Genomic DNA, 19175 nt, shown 5'->3' with positions numbered 1-19175 from the left:
TTATTTTGGCATGACACATTCACCTTTACAGAGGACACAGCGCTCTATCACTCTCTCATGAAACATGTCTAAAAGTCAAGCTGCTAACACTTAAATGAAGACATTACTGACCTGTTTTACTCATTTTATGCATTGTGACAAATGAATCAAACCTGCAATATGTAATATGTTGTGTCTCTCTGCTGTACAAATGCACTTTTACAATAACCATAACTTAAAGTAAATCTACACTGTTTGGAAAAAGACTGTGCGAGGAAGAGCCCTCTTGTGGGACGTGTGTGTTTGTGTTTGCACCTGTTTCTGTGCTGTGAAACAAATACTCTCACATGTTGCTGTTTCATTCCTTAAGCTTCACACGTGAAGAAGAGGAAACAGTGGAGAGCAGACTTCTGGACTTTTCTTTCAAATGTATTTTGAGCCGTGCCAAAGATAATTAATGGATTACATTAATCAAAGGGACAAAGCAGAGCATAAAGGCGTTAGGGATGTAATATGACGATTGTCTCGCTCTCAGCTCATAATAGACCTTCTTTTAGAGAAGAAGAAGAAGAAGAAGCATGTGTGTAATTAATAATAGTAACAGATGTGAGCCTGTGCTTTTCCTGCTGAGCCGACGCCAAATGTCTCTTCATTTCTGCTCTGTAATACTGACTGTAGACACGTGTTTCTGCTCCCTGCCACGCTGCTGCTTTTAACATTTCACTAAGAGAGAAATGTCACTTGAGCCGTATAAACTGCTATTTCCTTTCATATTCAACGCTTCTAAATAAGAAGTATAATTAACTTTTATTATCATTCATGCAAAGTGAAAGTAAATGACGAGGAACCAAAGTTTGAGGAAGATTTGGAAAGAAACACATGGTCCACGTCAGGTCCTATAATCCCAAAATAGCTGGAGAAATTAAAAAATGCATCCTGAAATACTGTTATTTTTTTACTGTTCAGAGTTTAAGAAAATATCCGCTAACTAAGACACTTAAAGGGTGAAACGTTGGTGTGGTGGTTAGCACTGTCGCCTCACAGCGAGAGGGTTCTTGGTTCAAATCCTGTGTCTGCGTGGGTTTTCTCCGGGTTCTCCGGTTTCCTCCCACAGTCCAAAGACGTGCAGGTGTTCGGTTCATTGATGACTCTAAATCACCCGTAGGTGTGAATGGTTGTCTGTCTCTGTTCGTCTCTATGTGCCCTGTGATAGACTGGCGTCCTGTCCAGGGTGGACCCCGCCTCACGCTCGATGTCAGCTGGGATCGGCTCCAGCCCCCCACGACCCCGACAGGGACAAGCGGTTAAAGATGAATGACACCAAACAAAAGCTTTGGCCTCAGGAGGTTAAGTTGGGCTCCTTTTGTACGAACCAAATTTGAGATTTAAGAGGAATATTGATGGAGAAGTTCAACTCCTTCCTGCTTTCACCCCTTTGAAATCACCGCGGTGAGGACTAGACTGTCCGTTTGGGAAAGATACAGACGGTGTAGTCGTGTTCTTACTGGATCTTGTTGCTGTTCTGACAAAGTTCAACACGTTTTAGAGCTTTTCTGTTTGTGTAGAAAAGCTTTTTAAGATATGTTTTTATTTTGGATGAAGAAGTCTAAAGCAAATCCAGTCTTGTCTTTGATTTGGCACTTTGAGATAACTTCTAATCTGCAGGCTTAATCTCTCTGTTGCTGCAGTTTTTATTCTATTCATGTCAGTGGATTTGCTTCACATTTTGTTATGAAGGGCTTTTACATTTAATCTGCACAGAGATTTACAATCTTTTATGTGCAAACTCTCTAAGAAGGCGTCAAAATGTATTAAACAGCATTGTTCTATGGGTGCACACAGCACCCCGGGGAACCCTTTGCTTGCTCAGCTATGCATCTTTAATCGTGGACTGATACATGCATGCCGCCTGCAGCTGAATGCATTTTTAGGCCGGGCAAAAATACCCCCTGACATACACCGTCCGATGCTGAGAGACATTGTAAAACGCCCTCTAACAGACGATGAGAAGGCGTTAGCTTCATTTATTACGGTTTGAGTGTATTTTAGAGAGGGGGAAAACCCAAAATAGTCAAAAATCTGCTGGTCTGTGCCCTTGACTTTGTCCGCATGAGAATGCAAATCCTCCTGACAACCAGACAAGTCGAAGAGGATCAAGTGGAGCTTCCATCTAAGCTGTTAGGATGTCCAATCACAGCGCTGTAGCTAGAACTGCATTTCCTGAGGACACAGAATAACGTTCCTCTAATAAGTTTAACTCCACACCTGAAGTAAAAGAGTCTACTTGTTGTTCTATCCAGAGGAGGGCAGTATATTCTCCTGACTAACAAACACAACATATAGACTCCAACAGTGGCACAGTGATGTCAGTGCACACACCGGCAGAATTATCGGAGGCTGTTCTGCAAAGACAAGCCGCTGACTCAAGAGCAGCAGAGGAGGAAGAGATTAAGTGTATTCACAGCAGCCCAGAGGGATCCAATCTTTTACTCAGCAAACTTAGCTATGGCATTTGTTTACAGATATAAATGGGCTCTTTTTTATGTGCTCCCCAGTTTAAGGGCTGCAGCAGCTCCACAGCCGCTGGTTATCAGGGGCTGCTGAGGGCACCGACCGCTTCACATCTTTGGGATGAATATTAATGGAGCCTTTCTTCACAAAACCAAAGTAAACAAAACTAAAGGTTTGCAAGAAAATGTGTATTTCACATGAACAGCTGGTTGCAAGTCAGAGGTACTCCATAATTTAGAGTTTATGTTCTCAACTTAGGGGTCAGCGATTTGTTAATTTTCTGCTTTGTCTTCAAATGTTTCTTTTTTCTTGTGAAATACTGTCACTTTCATCTCTGCAGTCTTTCAAACTGTTTAAACTTTGAGCTGGACAGCTGAACCAGCAGGATGCAGTTTTGCATGCATTTCAAACATGCATTCATTCATTCATCTTCAACCTCTTGTCCCTGTCGGGGTCGTGGGGGCTGGAGCCGAACCCAGCTGACATCGGGCGTGAGGCGGGGTCCACCCTGGACAGGACGCCAGTCTATCACAGGACACATAGAGACGAACAGAGACAGACAACCATTCACACCTACGGGCAATTTGAGAGTCATCAATGAACCGAACACCTGCATGTCTTTGGACTGTGGGAGGAAACCGGAGAACCCGGAGAAAACCCACGCAGACACGGGGACAACATGCAAACTCAGCCAGGATTCGAAACAGGAACCCTCTCGCTGTGAGGCAACAGTGCCCACCACACCACACCACCATATCGCCGCGTTTCAAACATACAACATTTAATTAATGATGATGATGAGTAGATGTAGCTATAAAGTAGATAATGATGACATCCAAGGCAGCGGTCTGCTTAAACTCAAGTGAGTTTCAGGCCTGAAATAAAGCATGCGGGGAAGACTGCTGATGTGCTCTGAGTCAGAGTTTACTGCTCGTGAAAATGGAAAGTTGCAATTGTAATTTTGAAACCAGAGAATACAGAATCCATTTATTTCTGTTTTATCTGACTCTGCTGCACAAACACACTTTAGGAATTGGAACCGAGCCACTCTGTCTCTCAGCATGTTCATCCAGCGACTCCTGTGCAGCACGATGATAGTGGTCGACTGTCACCTTAAACCCAAACACAGCATCTTTCTTCAACAGCGGCTGCGTCCTTTATTAAAAGACCCTTTCACCAAGAATCACTCAACCATTTTGTTGCAATGTGTTGTGACTGCTGTTTCTTAGTTTGTGTCTCTTTTGAATGCTTTCCTTTTTCACATGACAAAAAAACCCCAATGTGTTTAAGAAAAGAAAACGAGATGACAGATGGCTCTTAAGTCTCTGAGGATGCACCTAAAAGTCTCATTAGCAGGTGTTTCCTGTGCAGTTTTGGAAAACGTTCACTATGAGGCCTAAGAGCTCCATGAATATCCGAACAACAGGAGGTTGTGTTCATTGCATGGTTTCATTTCTCCTGTGAAGATCATCATGAGTCTTTATCTGTCCAACCCATTGTTTTCCATTCTCAAAAACAATTTAAATGGATGTGTTTTTATGTGTGCGTGTGTGCGCTTGTGTGCCTGTGTGTGTACGTGTGTTTGTGTGTGTGTGTGTGTGTGTGTGCGTGTGTGTGTATGTAGGGAAAACAAGTTGTGGGGGAAAGACATCAGACTTCAAACTTGTTCCATTTGTGTAAGAAAATACAAGCAGAGAAAAGCGTTTATGTGCAAACACAATAGCTGTTTAAGCAGCTGATCCCATGAGGAAGGCACCTTTTCCATAATTGCATCAGGTGTGCAGAGCAGAGCAGAGCGGACACACAATCACTACAGCACAGCTGCTGGGGACTCCACTGAGATAAACCCCATTAGGCTAATGGCATTAATAAACAACTCAAATGGAGTCACCTTAGCTGCCAAAAGAGGAGAGGGTTGACATTACGTTAAATATGACCTGTTAGCACGTTAGCCAGGTAAGAAAACAACACCTGACTGCAGCTTCAAAGCCACTAAAGATGGTGAGTTTCAAAAACTACTCTTTCCGACCCGGTTCACGACCTCTGAGATTTATCTTTAAACGAATCCAAATGTTTAGCTGCTGTGTGTTTATTGGTGAGGTGCCTCTTTCATACCGTATGTGCTGAAACACGAAATGAAAGATATTCCTCCGCTCAGATTAACTCACCAGAAAATCCACTTATTCTCTCGCTGAGAGTGAATGAAACTGTTCCTTGGAGAGGAAACGCCTCAGTTGTTAGAAAAAAGATTGTGAAAGAGACAGGGTCAGGATGTAAGGGCACCTCAGGATGAATCCTCCTCATTCTCCTTCTCCTCTGCATGTTGAAACCTTGAACAGTGATCCGTGAAGGTGCTGCGTCAGTTATCAGCCCTGACCGATAAAGCTGAGGTGTGCGCGCGCGCGCGCGTGTGTGTGTGTGTGTGTGTGTGTGTGTGTGTGTGTGTGCACTGTAAGGAGTCAGTGTGACGGACACATTTGTGTTTTTTTATAAACAGGGAGCTGGGAGAAGAATTTCAAATGAATATGGATTAAAATGCAGATTTTCTTCCTGCTCTCACTGTTCTTCTAGTTTGAACGTGACTTTTGCAGAGTTTTAATTCATTAAAATAAAATTCTACTTGGTGTTTATTGTTTCAAATCAGATGCTGCACTGATTTAGGTTTAATTGCTGCTTTGGGGGCTCAAACGTGAGCATCAGCCGGAGTGAACCCAGTGTTTTTAAGTTTATTTTCACATCTCACAGGTAATTTAGGCGCCCGTCACAGTTCTTTGGGGTGATTCTCAATTAGGCAGCGGGCCAACTTCTCTGATGATATCACTCTGCATGTGCTAATGCCAGTTTTGCACTTTGTCCTTAATAATCCTTTTAATTGAGTTGCATTGTCACAGTTACTCCTGCAGAAGAAAACACAGCTCCTGTGTTGTTTCCAAACCACCCTGGATCTTGATTTGTCCTCGGACCCTGCTGCTTCTGCCCAAATCCTCCCTGAGACTCTGGAGCTGCACAAATATCTGACACACAGAGAGAAGTGTCATCAACTCCACTTCAGGGGCTGTTTCTTGGTGCTGTAAATCACTTTGGCAGCTCTGCAGGTGTCAAATCAATGCCTGCACGACCTCATTATTTTCATTATCAAATAACCTGCCAAGTATTTTTGCGATTAATCATCCAGCCTTTAGAGCGTCAGCACACTTTCCCAAGTTGACGTCTAAAAATGTGCTAAAGATGAAGCGCACAGGGGATTAAACCCATGACCTCTGAGTTATCAGCACCAGGCTCTGACCATCTGATTTTTTTGTCCCAGAAAAACAAAAAAAACAAAAACAAAAGTGTTTCTGCAGAGAAATATTTTCTATTATATCAAACTTTATCATTATAAATCATATACAGTACGAGACATTTTAAAATCAGACCATTGCAGCATTCACTACTGTTTACATTGGGCTCACCTTGGCGACACACACACACACACACTCCAACTTCTAATCCAAAGTCAGACGTTAGAGCTACATTAAACGCTACACAATGAATTAACCTTGACTGACTTTAAACAACGACAGGAGAGAATTTAAAGCTTCTACGCGTGTGTCTCGTGAGGTTTTATGTGTTTTCTGTGTAGAAACAGGACGGCCTTCAGGTCGTATGCAAACACCGTGGTAAATCTCCATGAAGGAACCTGGAATGTGTATCAGAAATCATGGCACTGCAAGAGAAATACGACATTAATTATGCACATTTGCAGCCATTAAGAGGGATAGTTCCCCTAAAAGCAAGCAATTAAGTCTGATCTCTACCTTTTTGTCTCTTTCTGCATGTCTTGAGAATTTCTCAAGGACTATTCTTTCGGTCAACTTCACACTTGACTGGTGCATCGCTGAGAACCCAAGGGAGTGCGGTGTCGAGTGTGATGTCGATAGGATGAGTGGTCCTCACCGCACAAGCACTTAACACCAGGACCAGGACCTCTAACACCAGGACTAAGACTGGAGTGTTGGAGAACGCTGTTTTAGATGCAAGCCATTTCTCTGCCTAATGAAGTGCCACTCGTCTGTCTGAACTTAAACTCAGCCACACACTGATCTCAGCTCCACCTGGCTAATTAATTATATTCAATTCATTAGGATGTGTACGCTGCAGCCCTTGGGACTTGTAAGACAAAGAAATTGAGTGGACTGTAATCAAAACTGTGAGCTTTTGACAGGAGACAGAGGTCAAGCTTTAGAGACTACAAGGTCAGCACTATATATTAAGCAAAATGTATTAAAATATAGAAGAAAGGACACCTTTTTGTGTGTTGTGTGAGGCCATGATGTTCAACAGAGCTTTTCAGATTTTGCTGCCGTTATCCTCTCCCTGACCCCCGACCATCTTCCAGCATCAGCTGCAACTGGAGCTCATTGAGCTGCGGAGCGGCTTGTGCAGCCCCCACATCAGCAGCTTCTCCTGTGAACGTAACAGGATGAAGGCGGGGGCCCAGAAATGCTAACATGTGCAAAGAAACTGCTGAGCTTGTTTGGCTCCACAGATTTTCTCTTGTGAACTTGAGAGAGAGCCACTTTAGATGGAGACAAGCTGATCTACGGGACATTTAAGCATCTAATGACCTGCATGAGTTCACAACATGTCACTACAATCAAGCCCTCTCCAGTGAATAGTGCTTAGATTTGTATTTGTAATCTCTCACTATGTTGTTGTGATTAGTCTGTGGGAGTGGCAGAGAAGATAACTAATGATTAAAATAAATAGTTGAGAAGAATTTCAAATGAATACAGATTAAAACTTTCACTGTTCTTCTAGTTTGAACGTAAATAGTTGTTTTAAAAGGTTGGACACTTGTTGTTTGTGACTGTGTTATGGTCCTAAACTATGACAGGAGGTGCGTTATTACATTTTAAATGTCCCTTTAAAACAAAAAGATTGGCCACCCTGATATAAATGACCAGTGCAGTGACATCCTAAGTGCTTTCCACAAAGCCTCATTAGATTAATGGATCTGAACTGTTAGTGGGATGAAACTATTTTGGGTTTGCGAGGCACATATTAATATTCAGCCTCATCCAGATCTAAGCAGATGAAGATGTATGGGTTCCATATTTGGATCTGCGGCGGGTATTTTTCATAGTAATCCAGAGAGGATAAATAACAGGATGTCACTGTGAGGAGAGCGTTAGGCCTGCAGATGAGTTTAATAAAGTCTGTGTGAGAGGTTTAAAAAGTGGTGTGAACTTGTGGCATGTGTATCGGCTCGAGGCTGTGACAACAATGGACATGACTGAATGCAGGGTTTTGCTTTAGGAGCAAAGGAGGTGTTGCTTCCCATTTTTCCCTAATTAAGGCTCCAACTAACGATTTCCATCGTGGATTATTTCCTTGATTAAGAGAGGAGTTGTTGTGTCTATGAAATCCTCAGTGGATTATTTAATCTACCAACCCTTACCATTAAACAGACACTATTCTGACAGGGAGTTTAACACGTAATTCATCTAATTTGAGTGAAAACTAAGGATCTGCCACTGTTTTGTTATCATGGGAGGAAAAACAGATCCAGACTGTTTTCCTGCTGAGGTTTATTTTGTAGCTTTAAAGTCTCCTGCCTTGTGCACAGTTTTATCACTTTTCAAATCTATATTTCCTAAACATATTCATAGGTACACCTGCATCTGTATTCCCTGGTGCACTTTCATCTATATTCATTGGTACATCTTTCCTCAGACGCACTAGAACACACTGCTGGCTGTGTCGTAGTCCTTGCTAACGTGGGAAGTGCTGGGCAGAGACTTGAGATACTCCATGTGCCGTCTGGCGTCCTCCTGATTGTGTTTGATGTAGTAGATGATGTAAGCAGTGACCATGGAGAACCAGCAGAACATGGCCACGAACATGGCCACATCTGTCGTCTTGTGGTGGAAATTGCAAAAGTTGATGCCCGAGTCCAGGACTTGGATCACCGATTGTCCCACGTACTCCTCCTGCACCGATGTGTGGCAGCTGACCTCGTTCACCGTCTCAGGGTCGAGCCTCAGCTCCTTCAGGACCTCCTGCAGGGAGCACTCGCAGTGCCAGGGATTGTGGGATAATCGGACGCGGGCGTGAAGCTTGACGAAGGTGTCCTTGGGGAGGCTGCTGAGGTGGTTGTTTGAAATATCCAATGTCCGCAGGCTCTCTGAGATTCCCTGAAAGGCGCCGACCTCCACGCTCTCGAGGGCGTTGTGAGACAAGTCCAGTTCCCTGAGGCGGTGGAGTTCTGTGAAGGTCTCCTTTGGGATGTGTCTGATGCGGTTAGACGAAAGCAGGAGAACGACTGTGTCCTTGGGCAAGTTGGGCGGGATGTTCTCCAAGTTGCGCGAGGTGCACTGCACCACCACGCCGTTCCTGTCCGTGCAGTGACAGATCTTAGGGCAAGCGTACGCTGTCATGACCACAGACAGAAGCCAGAGTGACAAAAGAGAACCGCAGGAAGAAGGTTTTATAGACGAGCTGCACCTGTGAGAGGGCCCCATTAGAGGACTGCAATCAGCCCTGCGTCACAACAACTGAGACATGAAATACAATCCAGGGCGTCCAGTTTGAGTAATAAATCTCAATTCAAAGGCTTATCAGATGCCTACTCAGACAGCCTTTCAAAATGACGTTGGGTAGTGTTGCAGCAGAATTTGAGCCAGGTTCAACTTCTTGCCAGATGAGTTGGCATCGCAGCACTTGGGTAGAGTCTGTCTTGCATTTGTCTGGACATTAATAAATAAAGTTTCATCCTCAACATTCACTCAGACATGATTGCTCATCATTTATCTCCACAGTTATGGAAAACCAAGCCCCGTTCCAACACTAAAAGGAGCAAATGTCCAAAGGTTTGCATGCTCGCGATACGAGCTGAGCAGAAAGGGGACGTCACGACTGTGTGTCCAAGAGCAGCGGGAGGAGGAGGAGGTGGCACGTCTGCTCGGCTGATACAAGGAAACCTGCGAAAGAAGGAGAGCGGTGAAAAGATGGAGACAAATTGTAAGGTAGATGAGCATGTTAAGTCTCTCAAAAAAGTTAATATTCAGGGAATTAGCCTGTGAAGTTTCTCATGTGTCCAGTCAAAGCAGTTTAAGTCCAAAGCAACTGGACTTGGTTATTTGTCTAGGAAGACGTTTCACCTCTCATCCAAGAGGCTTCATCAGTTCATGTACGCATCTGACCAGGCTGGGACTGGACCAGGACCAGGACCAGGACCAGGACCAGGCTGGGACTGGACCAGGACCAGGACCAGGACCAGGCTGGGACTGGACCAGGACCAGGACCAGGACCAGGCTGGGACTGGGACTGGGACAGGGAATTGTTTTTGTATTTATCAGGTGTCTTTAAAAAAAACTCCTAACTTCCTGTTTGCTTTTGATCATTTGACTTCATTTCCTGGCCGTATCACCTTTCACCACCTCCCCTTTAAAGGCCGTCGCCTCAAAGGGAAAGCAAGTAAAGTTCAACATTATCATAATAATACCATGTTTCTAAGGTGCGGGTCCTTTCATTGTGAATGCTATTTAACAAGGCCAGGGCTCATCCAAATGCAGCAGATGAACTTTAAAACAGTGCGTCTGGACTCTGTAAGATGAACAGGGATGCACGTGAGAACAGTAAAGGGCAGAATGCAAAGTTTAAAGGACAAAGATAAAGACACAAAGAACAGCTGGTAAGAAACAGGCAGACGATGTTTGAAGTTCAACAATAAAACCTAATTTCTCATCGATTAATAATACTGATATTCTACATCACTGTAGGAATATTATATACTTTTTTTGGAGATGTAAAAGACTATATTTACCCTAGGGAATTGGTGACCCTCGGTGTCCAGATCAGGCACCCTGTCATTGGGAGGAAGGTAAAGTTTACGTCTCCACAATAAAACCGCCCCGGCCGCCCCCGGACCTCCCAGAGCCCCGGGAAAAATCCGGGAGGTAGCCCCGGGTCTTGGGCTCCGGGCATTGCAATTGTAAACCTATTTATTTTAGGTAAAGGTGAAGCAATATATATATATATATATATATAGTCAGCAGCAGAAAATGAACTGATTCAAGCTTTCATTCAGGTTCTTAATGTGAATATTTGCTGGTTTTCTTCTAAATATTATTAAAGACAACCCAGATATAATGGACTGGCTTCATTATTGGTGAACCACTCAGCAGAAGACGTTTTTCCAAAGTTCCCTGAACAATGCTGTAAAAATATGAATATCTTAGAGGGCGATTTTCACAGCAACACATCAATAACTGTAAATCATGAAGTCCATAGAGACTAATCTGAGAATGAACAACCGTGGCTACAAACAAGAATCAATTTGCCAATTAGCCCCCCCTCATCCTGCAAGAACTACAGTGAGTTCAGATTGTACCTGGTTGGAGCCTCACACTGTCCCGGTCACCGTGCAGGTTTCTCTGATGAGGTCCAGGAATAAATACAAAGTCCCGCAAATCATCCTTCTGCAAATAAACGCACGGAGAGCAGAGAGAGCAGAGAGAGCAGAGAGAGCAGAGAGAGAGCAGAGAGAGAGAGAGAGCAGAGAGAGGAGAGAGAGCAGAGAGAGACCAGAGAGTGAGCAGAGAGAGAGAGAGAGAACAGAGAGAGCAGAGAGAGAGAGAGAGCAGAGAGAGCAGCGCCACTTTAAGAGTCCGGGTCCAAGTGTGTGATCGCAGGTTACATCCTCCTGTCAGTGCAGCAGCAGCATCTTTCTCTCTCTCCCTCTCTCTCCATCTCTCTCTCACTCCCTCTCCCTCCCTCTCTCTCTCTCCCTGTCTTTCTCTCTCTCTCTCTCTCTCTCTGTATGTATCTCTCTCTCTCTCTCTTTCTGTGTGTGTGTGTGTGTGTGTGTGTGTGTCTCTCTCTCTCTCTCTCTGTCTCTCTCTCTCTCATGTGTGCAGTGGCGCAGCAGTTGCACCGCTGTGGTCACGTTTCATCCCTTTATCCCTGGATCCCTGCTGAAACTTTATCGGCAGAACATCATTTACACAAATCATCACCCAATTTGTCAATCAAAACATATAAAAAGATATATATGTATATATAATATATAAAGATATTAATAATATGCATCAAAATATGCTTAAAATCCTCATTGAGAATAGTGTGTATTTTATAAGTTCTTCTCTTCGATGTTGCTGTTACTGTGAACATGGTAAAGCCTAATTCTCTAAAGTAGCATCAAATATAAAAACTCAAGTAAAGAAGGTCCCTAAACACAAACACAGGCAGCAGAATGAATCAAAGGTCATGTTTAAGATCAGTCAGAGGAGAAATGTAATTTACTTAAGCAGCCGCCTGGATTTACCTGAGATACAAACAAACATAAACATGTCAATAAGTGAGTGAGTTAATTAGTAGCCATGCTAGCAGTTACCCTCTGTTTCCAGTCTTTATGCTAAGCTAAGCTAACTGCGTCGAACTCTCCACCATGAAGTGAACACACGGCCGTTTATAGTTTGTCAGTTGTCCAGTAAAACACAGTAAAACACAGTAAAACACAGTAAAACTGTTTGATATGATTCTAAAATCACATTTGTGCTGCACAGGATGAGCAAAAGTTCCAGTAACTTGTGACTGACACTCGACATCACGTCTGGTGTTTACTCGACTAAATGATTGGCTGATTTCTTGAAAAACGTATTTGAATGGATTGAAAATGAATTTCCGTTGCTGCCCTATTGTACAGTGTGCTCAGTATCTGCTCATTCCAGTGCACCCACTGATGTAGCAAATTTGAATTTCATGCTCACTTGCACCTTTGAATGACACCACAACTGCTCCTCTGTGTTTGGAGGTTTCCTCCGCCTGCTTTGCTTTGCACATTTCATTTACGTGCTTGATAGAGAAGTCTAGAGAAAGTTATGTGTAGTGCACAGTTAGACCAAGTAAATAAAAAGTTCAGCAGGTTGCAAATAACCTCCTTTAGCTTGCACTGTAAACTGGAAGTTATTATATTAAAGCAGGCAGATACATCTCCATAGAGAGCCGCTTCAGCCACAAAGGAGCAGTCGTTGGTTGTGGCTGAAGAGAAAGGAGAGCGTTTGGGCTTCCAGATGGCCGCAGGGTGCCCCCAGTGTGACACACGCCCAGGTTTGATCAGCCTGGGTCAGCCACGGAGGAGGGCGTCTTGTGATAAAAGGCTGAAACGCCCCTAAGAGACCGTGGTACACAACTGATGATGTGTTGGACTGGTGGCACCAGGCGGTCAATTCCCAAATCTCTCAATCCAACCCCACCCAGATAACAGCTCTATCATTATGACTGAGCTGATCATCATGGGATAGTAACACCAAGTCCCAGCAAGTATCCTGCACATTAGTCACTAATATGATAGATACTCTAATGAGCAGAATGCATTCACATTGCTATGTCTTCATTTAAAAACACATCTATTCTTTATTATTACTCTCGTTTCCAAGCCCCTAAAACAGAGACGTCTGAAATGCTTTTAGAGCGGAAACATGTGTGAACGTGAGCACAGGTGCTTTGAGCTACGTCAGATCAACTTAAGGCGTTGGTGCCTTCTCTGGTGTGTCACCTGGAAAATCGTCACAGAAGTGGAAATGCTCTGATAAGCTTGTGTGTAAGAGTGCATGTTGGGTATCTTCATTTGAGCCAGCTGGGACATCATTGGACTAATAATTTCAGTCACCGTTCCACCTCCTCATCGTTCCAAGCATATAAACCTCTCGTCTTATCTGCAATTCTTCATAGACAGTGATGACAATTGTCCTGCCCTGATGGATGACAGCAGACCTCCTGAAGGTAGTACCAGCTGTATCACTATGACGCCAAACCCCTCCCTCAAATGCAGCAAGCTTGCTTTGCAAAGCATCTGCATGATTAAATGGCAGCCATGTGCAGAGTTCAGCTCAGTTTTGCTGAAAGGCAGAATCATTGATTATATTGATGGATTTTTAGCGCACGCTTTGATGTGACAGTATCCAAAATCCCAAAGCACGTTAATGTAATTTCCTGGCTCCTCTGTGAAAGATCTCCCTCCCATTCTCCGATGTTTAAGATGCTTGAATCTCACCAGAGCCATTTGTTTAACACCTTTGCTCATCGTGTCGGACTCCTGGCAGACTTCCCCATCTTCAATAAAGTCATGCTCCTCCCCAGGACCACAATGATATGGAGCTGAGCCAACTTAGGGAGCCTTTGTCGGGTAAGCACTATTGACTGTCATAAGGCAAGTCTTGACACATATTGATCATCAACAGACTTGTTTCCTTGAAGCAAAGCAAGAGTTTCAACATCAATCTGTCCCATCTGCACTTTCTGCCCGTTCTGTCATTGTGGAGTCACACACAGTGAAACGCAGCGTGCTGCTGCCCTACAGTGTATATTGACCTCTTCAAAGCCTCCTGTAGTACATTTGATAAAGCCTTCCTGCTGCAGACACCATCTGACATTGAATGTGCTCAATCTCGCTCTCACTTACTAGAGACCCTGGGTTTTTTTAGCTCTAAGTCCAAACTCAGAGCGAAGGAGGAAGCCGGAGACTTTTTAAATTCGCACGTTGTCCCCCTCCTCCTTTGCTTTGACATCAGTCCTTTGCATTAAAGAGAAGGTTGTCTGTAAGCAGCTTACAGCAATGCTGAGTGAGAGCATGGACTCGGTCCAACTTTCATGCCGAGCTCACTCAGGGGCAGAGAGCGCCTTTACGTTTTCGGGACAAGCCCAGTGGGACAAACCCTTATTGAACTGTTATTGGTGGTTAATGACTGAGAGGAGTCTGATGCAGAGTGTATCAGAGAATATAAGGTGAAAGTGTAGGAGAGAAGTAAACTACAAGTCCCAAGATTGCGCAGTATCTCTGGAAATTATATCCATAAAATATAAGATTTGACACCTTTTTCTTAACCGTGTTGTGGTGATTTGCTCCATTCTAGTAGAAAACATTATACATTTACGACGCGTCTTGTTCTACAGTGCAATGAAAGCTGAGGCCTACGCGTATTGTAATATACGCCAAGCAAATCTGTGACGTCTCAGAAATATAGTGGAGCTTAGAAAGCAATGCCACCCTTTGTTTCACTGTTAACGTGCTGACATAATCTTTGTTTTTGTAAAAAAGGTAATACCCTGTCATTATTGACATTTAGTACAATGTGAATGCATTTGTCAGGACCTTTGTTTGGCGTGGCTTCCTCAGTCAGGTGCCTGGGGAGGTTCAGGGGACGCCTGATAGACTCTGCAAAGCTCTGCGCTGAATCTCTGCCAGCGATTACGGCCTACCTATCAAGTGCTCAGACAGCTTCTGGGCTCTCACCAAAAACTTCTTAATCTACCCTTGAAACCCAGAAACCATTATCCAACTAAAACGGTGGACATCCTCTTCCCCATCCATATATTTCCTGCCGTTGTCTCGTGCTCTGTCTTATACATCGTTAGACTGCAGACCAGCCTCCTGCCCTTGAGGATCTTCTCAGCCTCAGAACAAATCCAGACACAACTTATCCAACAGAAAATCCTGTTCTTTGTGAACTTTTCACCTTTTTAAATGCTCACAAAGGGGAGGGAGACAAATGAAAGTTACCTCTTGGATTTATCTGTTCTCCAGGCAAAGTTCCTACTTAGGAAAATCACTTAGAGTGGAAAAGATGGTGTAGCATAGAGGTCTGGATGTTCCACATCCACTCTGGCAAAGCAATTTGCAGGTTCAAAGGCGAGCGAGCTCATATCCAGATGATACATCAGAGAAACCTTTGGATCTCACCCTCTAGCTGTCTGTTGCTTTCTAATTTTAGAGTGACAAACGCCCGGTCTATTGGAAGACTAAATGAGTTGAGGACTCAAACAGAAATTAAATTTCACACACCTCCATTTTAGATAAGCCTGTGAATGTTCTCATTCGTCCAGGTCGTCGTTATCCTCAAAGCAATTTCAGTCAAAAGCAACTGGACTTGGTTATTTGTGTAGGAAGACGTTTCACCTCTCATCCAAGAGGCTTCATCAGTTCATGTACGCATCTGACCAGGCTGGGACTGGACCAGGACCAGGACCAGGCTGGGACTGGGACTTAGATGTATTTTCAAAAGTTTAAGGGCCAACCGCCTCCTGTTTGATAAGATTTTATCCCAGAGGACCCTTTGAGTCTGCCTTGTGTATGAAAAGTGCTATACAAATAAAGCTGCCTTGCCTAACAGTACGAGTGTCATTATTCTGTGGGCCCGAGGGACATTTTCTTATTATTATTATTATTATCATATCATCCAACTGTCAAGTGGTGAGAAAGCAACATATTATTGGAATAACCATCCTTAGTGATTGTGTAATTAGTAGAGATTATGGTTGTAATCATAAGAAATTAAAGTGATTCCTAATTTTAATCTACAGAGCTCCTGTCAGACCTCACAGGGTCCCCAAACCATCAATGCTCTAAACAATAAGGGTGCATTCACACTGTGCGTCCGTCCCGTGCCCCTACTTTAGGGTCCTTGTCCCCCCCTCCAGGCCCGTTTGTACTCACACTACCTGGGCCTCGGAGAATGCTTCTTGCTGCCTATACGTCATCACGCCGTAACACGTCACACGCATTGATGACGTCATGGCGATGCGTGGCTTTGTTTACAGATCTTTCCGTAGACCTCAGAGTTTTTGTGCGTCTTGTCGACTGTTTTTGAATCTTTTCATCGACCAAATCTGCAGTAAACACTCCACCTCCGCATCACACCAACGTGAACCTTTCACCACCATTGTTTGAAATGTCCGCGCATGGTCCCTCCTTCTTTTTTCTATGTCCCAACAGGCGCACAGGAAATGACCTCAGAACCGCCGTAGGCCTCGTGCTCGTACACGTGAGCACGCTCGTGCTCGTACATGTGCAAACACGCTCTACAAAAGCCCATCTCTCACAAACGGGCTGTGGACGGCAAAGAGACCGTAGCTAGGCCCGGTACAGTTGCACTCACACTGGTCAAAGGAACTAGACTTTACCCGTGGAACCTGTTTGGGCACGGTACGGATGGACAGTGTGAGTGCGCCCTAAGAAACTCTTAATTGTATCACTTGTAATATTGAATTGACTGTTTAAAAGCATGATTTCAAAGTTTATTCCAGCAAAATCACACATCTATCTTAAAAAAAACAGATAAATGTGATTCTCATTTAAACCTCATCATCTAATCACCATTCTTACGTTGCCATACATTAATTAGCTTTATTCAATAACTATCTAAACCCCCTCAGGCAGAGTTTTACTCAACATGAGCCCATGTTAGCTCACAGTGGCTACGATAGTGTAACGATCTTGTACCATTCATTTTCTTTCTGAAGCGTCAAAGAGAAACACAGAGGAAAAACAAGTCACAGAAAGAAAAAATGAAACTTTATTTGTTTTTTTTTTATACTTACCAACACTTTGAAATTAAAACCTATGTAATTACTCACAACTAATATAGATCTGCACATAGCAAATAAATCAATCGAAAATAGTTACGAAGTCCTATCACTTTTCCCCCCAGAACTGCAATACACACAAACAAAAGCTGAAAAAAACATGTCTTATCATCTTTTTTCCTGCTGTTGCTGCCACATGTAAAGTTGATAACATAAAATAAAAAAGCTGAACAGCTCTCGTGTATCTATGCTAATAATAACTGAATAAATAATTGCACGTCGCACCCTATTATTGCATTAGTTGCAGTTTGTTTCAAAGTCGTAGTATACTCAGGCATATACACAAATGTAAATACAGTTTTCAAACACATGAATATTGATGTTATTGAAATCACACTGCCATAGCGATCAAATTCATAAAACACAACAAGATCTTTGTCAAACGCACCAACTGTGCTAATAAGCATTAGTTATCCTCTTTAAATGTTTTTAATGCCTGTGCACTAATAAGAATCAAACATTTGAATGGTAGGCTACACATGCACTGATAACAGTTGTATAAAAGCCGTAATACCTTGAGGATGTTCTTTACTGGTACAGTACTGTTGGGAAAGAAAGCCCTCTTAGGTATTAGCTAACTGTTCTAAAAAGCAATTTATTCATTTGACAAACATTCCCATTGAAGTACAAGCTATGACAACTCAAAAATAAAGAGAAACGTAAGTTCAAAGCTAGCACTACGACTTGAGTTCACATCAAAATGTAAGAATTATTGCAGAATAATCGTTGACTATGCATGGTTCAGTACAGTGATACAGCATTCGTCCATTTACATAATCACATTTATGTCATCGAAGCGCTTAAGACCCAAAGTACAGGAAATCTCTGACATATTGGCAAATATTCACGTTCTTGCAAGTGAGTAGATTGATATCACTTTTATGTCTGTGTGCTAAATATGAAGCTACTGTTAGCGGCTGGCTAACTTAGCTTAGCATAAAGACTGTGAACAAGGGGGAAACGGCTAGCCTGGCTCTGCTCAAAGGCAACAATATCTGCCTACTAGAACCTCTAAAGCACCTTATTAACAATTAACATGTTGTATCTTTAGTTAGCACTTAAACTGAACTAAAAACGACAACTCATTAATGGGCCTGCAGCCAAATAGTGGAATTGCATCTTCAGGGTGGGTCACATGATGCAGTCAGGCCCTAAAATACTTCTCCCAATTGATTCACATGATGAAACACATGTTTGTAATTCAGTGGATGGAATTTTTAAGCATTTATCAGAATATAATCCATTTAATCAGGTAGCGTTAGGCGTTAGTTTAACGTAGCATAGCATACAGAATAAAATAAGGGGAAACTGCTTGCCTGACTCAGGCTTAAGGTGCAGGTTATCTTTGTTTTAACAAGGAGCTGTTTCCCTGCTTTGAGTCTTCATGCTAATCTGGTAGCTTCATAATTAGCATACAACTACGACAGTGGTATAAATCTTCTTATCTAACTCTTGACAAGAAAGCGAACATGTGTTTTTGACCAAGATGCCAGGTTTCCTTTAAGCTCAGCATATAGGCTACTGGAAATGAAACAAAAGTAGTGGTGTGTACGAAGACATTGAGACAGATGCAGAATGCTGCTGCGTTGGACAGTAGATAATGTGATTCGACAATAACATTCAACAGCTGTTTGCATTATGTCAAAACTTAATTGAGCTCAGCTGATCGGAAATGAAACGAGCATCCTCGTGCGTAGTACACGCGGCCGAATATCATCCACACCTCCCTCTCAAATTAAACACAATACGACAAAACTAAAGTTAGCTTAAGTTTCATGATCAACAAACAAAAAAAAGTCATATGTGCATCACCACGCCATAAATAAATACATGCTGGTTTTACTGACAAACCAACGAAGCGGGAATTGTCATCCAACCTGTCCTTTTTCAAATAAAAACAATTAAGTAGCCGACAGAGTCGCGACAATAAAAAGACATTCAAAACCTAAAGCGTCAAATCAACCGTATGACAACGAAAAGACAAGATGAACAATCTTGAAAAAGAGACTGAGTGGTCACGTCCGCCCAGGCCCCGCGGGTTCCCCCCAATGAACCCCTGAACATTCCTTGGCCCTAAAAAAACACCATCCGGCTTCGTCCAAACGTTTAGGGTCGGCTCCTTTCCCTTTCCCAAACTCTTTCCCGGGACTAGGGAAGGAAGCCGAGAGGTTTGGACGCAACACTCGGCTTTTAAGACCAACTAGTTCCTCCCACATCAGAGGCAGTCCAGAGTAAAGTGTTGAATAGTCTATTGCATGAGCGCCGCGTAGTTGACTAAT

The 19175-nt window shown here is 43.2% G+C and overlaps 1 protein-coding gene across 1 annotated transcript; it reads right to left on the bottom strand.

Annotated features, from left to right (window-relative positions):
- Positions 1-8210: 8210 nt before the first annotated feature.
- On the bottom strand, positions 8211-8993 carry LOC310964652 (leucine-rich repeat-containing protein 3-like; the record flags this gene model as incomplete). Its single annotated transcript, XM_083937860.1, has 1 exon — positions 8211-8993. The coding sequence occupies one exon, from the start codon at positions 8991-8993 to the stop codon at positions 8211-8213; it is 783 nt and encodes a 260-aa protein (XP_083793986.1).
- Between the last annotated feature and the right edge of the window lie 10182 nt (positions 8994-19175).

This window comes from Echiichthys vipera, assembly GCF_963691815.1.
Source record: "Echiichthys vipera genome assembly, chromosome: 23".
NCBI classification, from domain to species: domain Eukaryota; kingdom Metazoa; phylum Chordata; class Actinopteri; order Perciformes; family Trachinidae; genus Echiichthys; species Echiichthys vipera.
The sequence above is the reverse complement of the archived record's forward strand: the minus strand, read 5'-3'. Positions and strand labels throughout refer to the sequence as shown.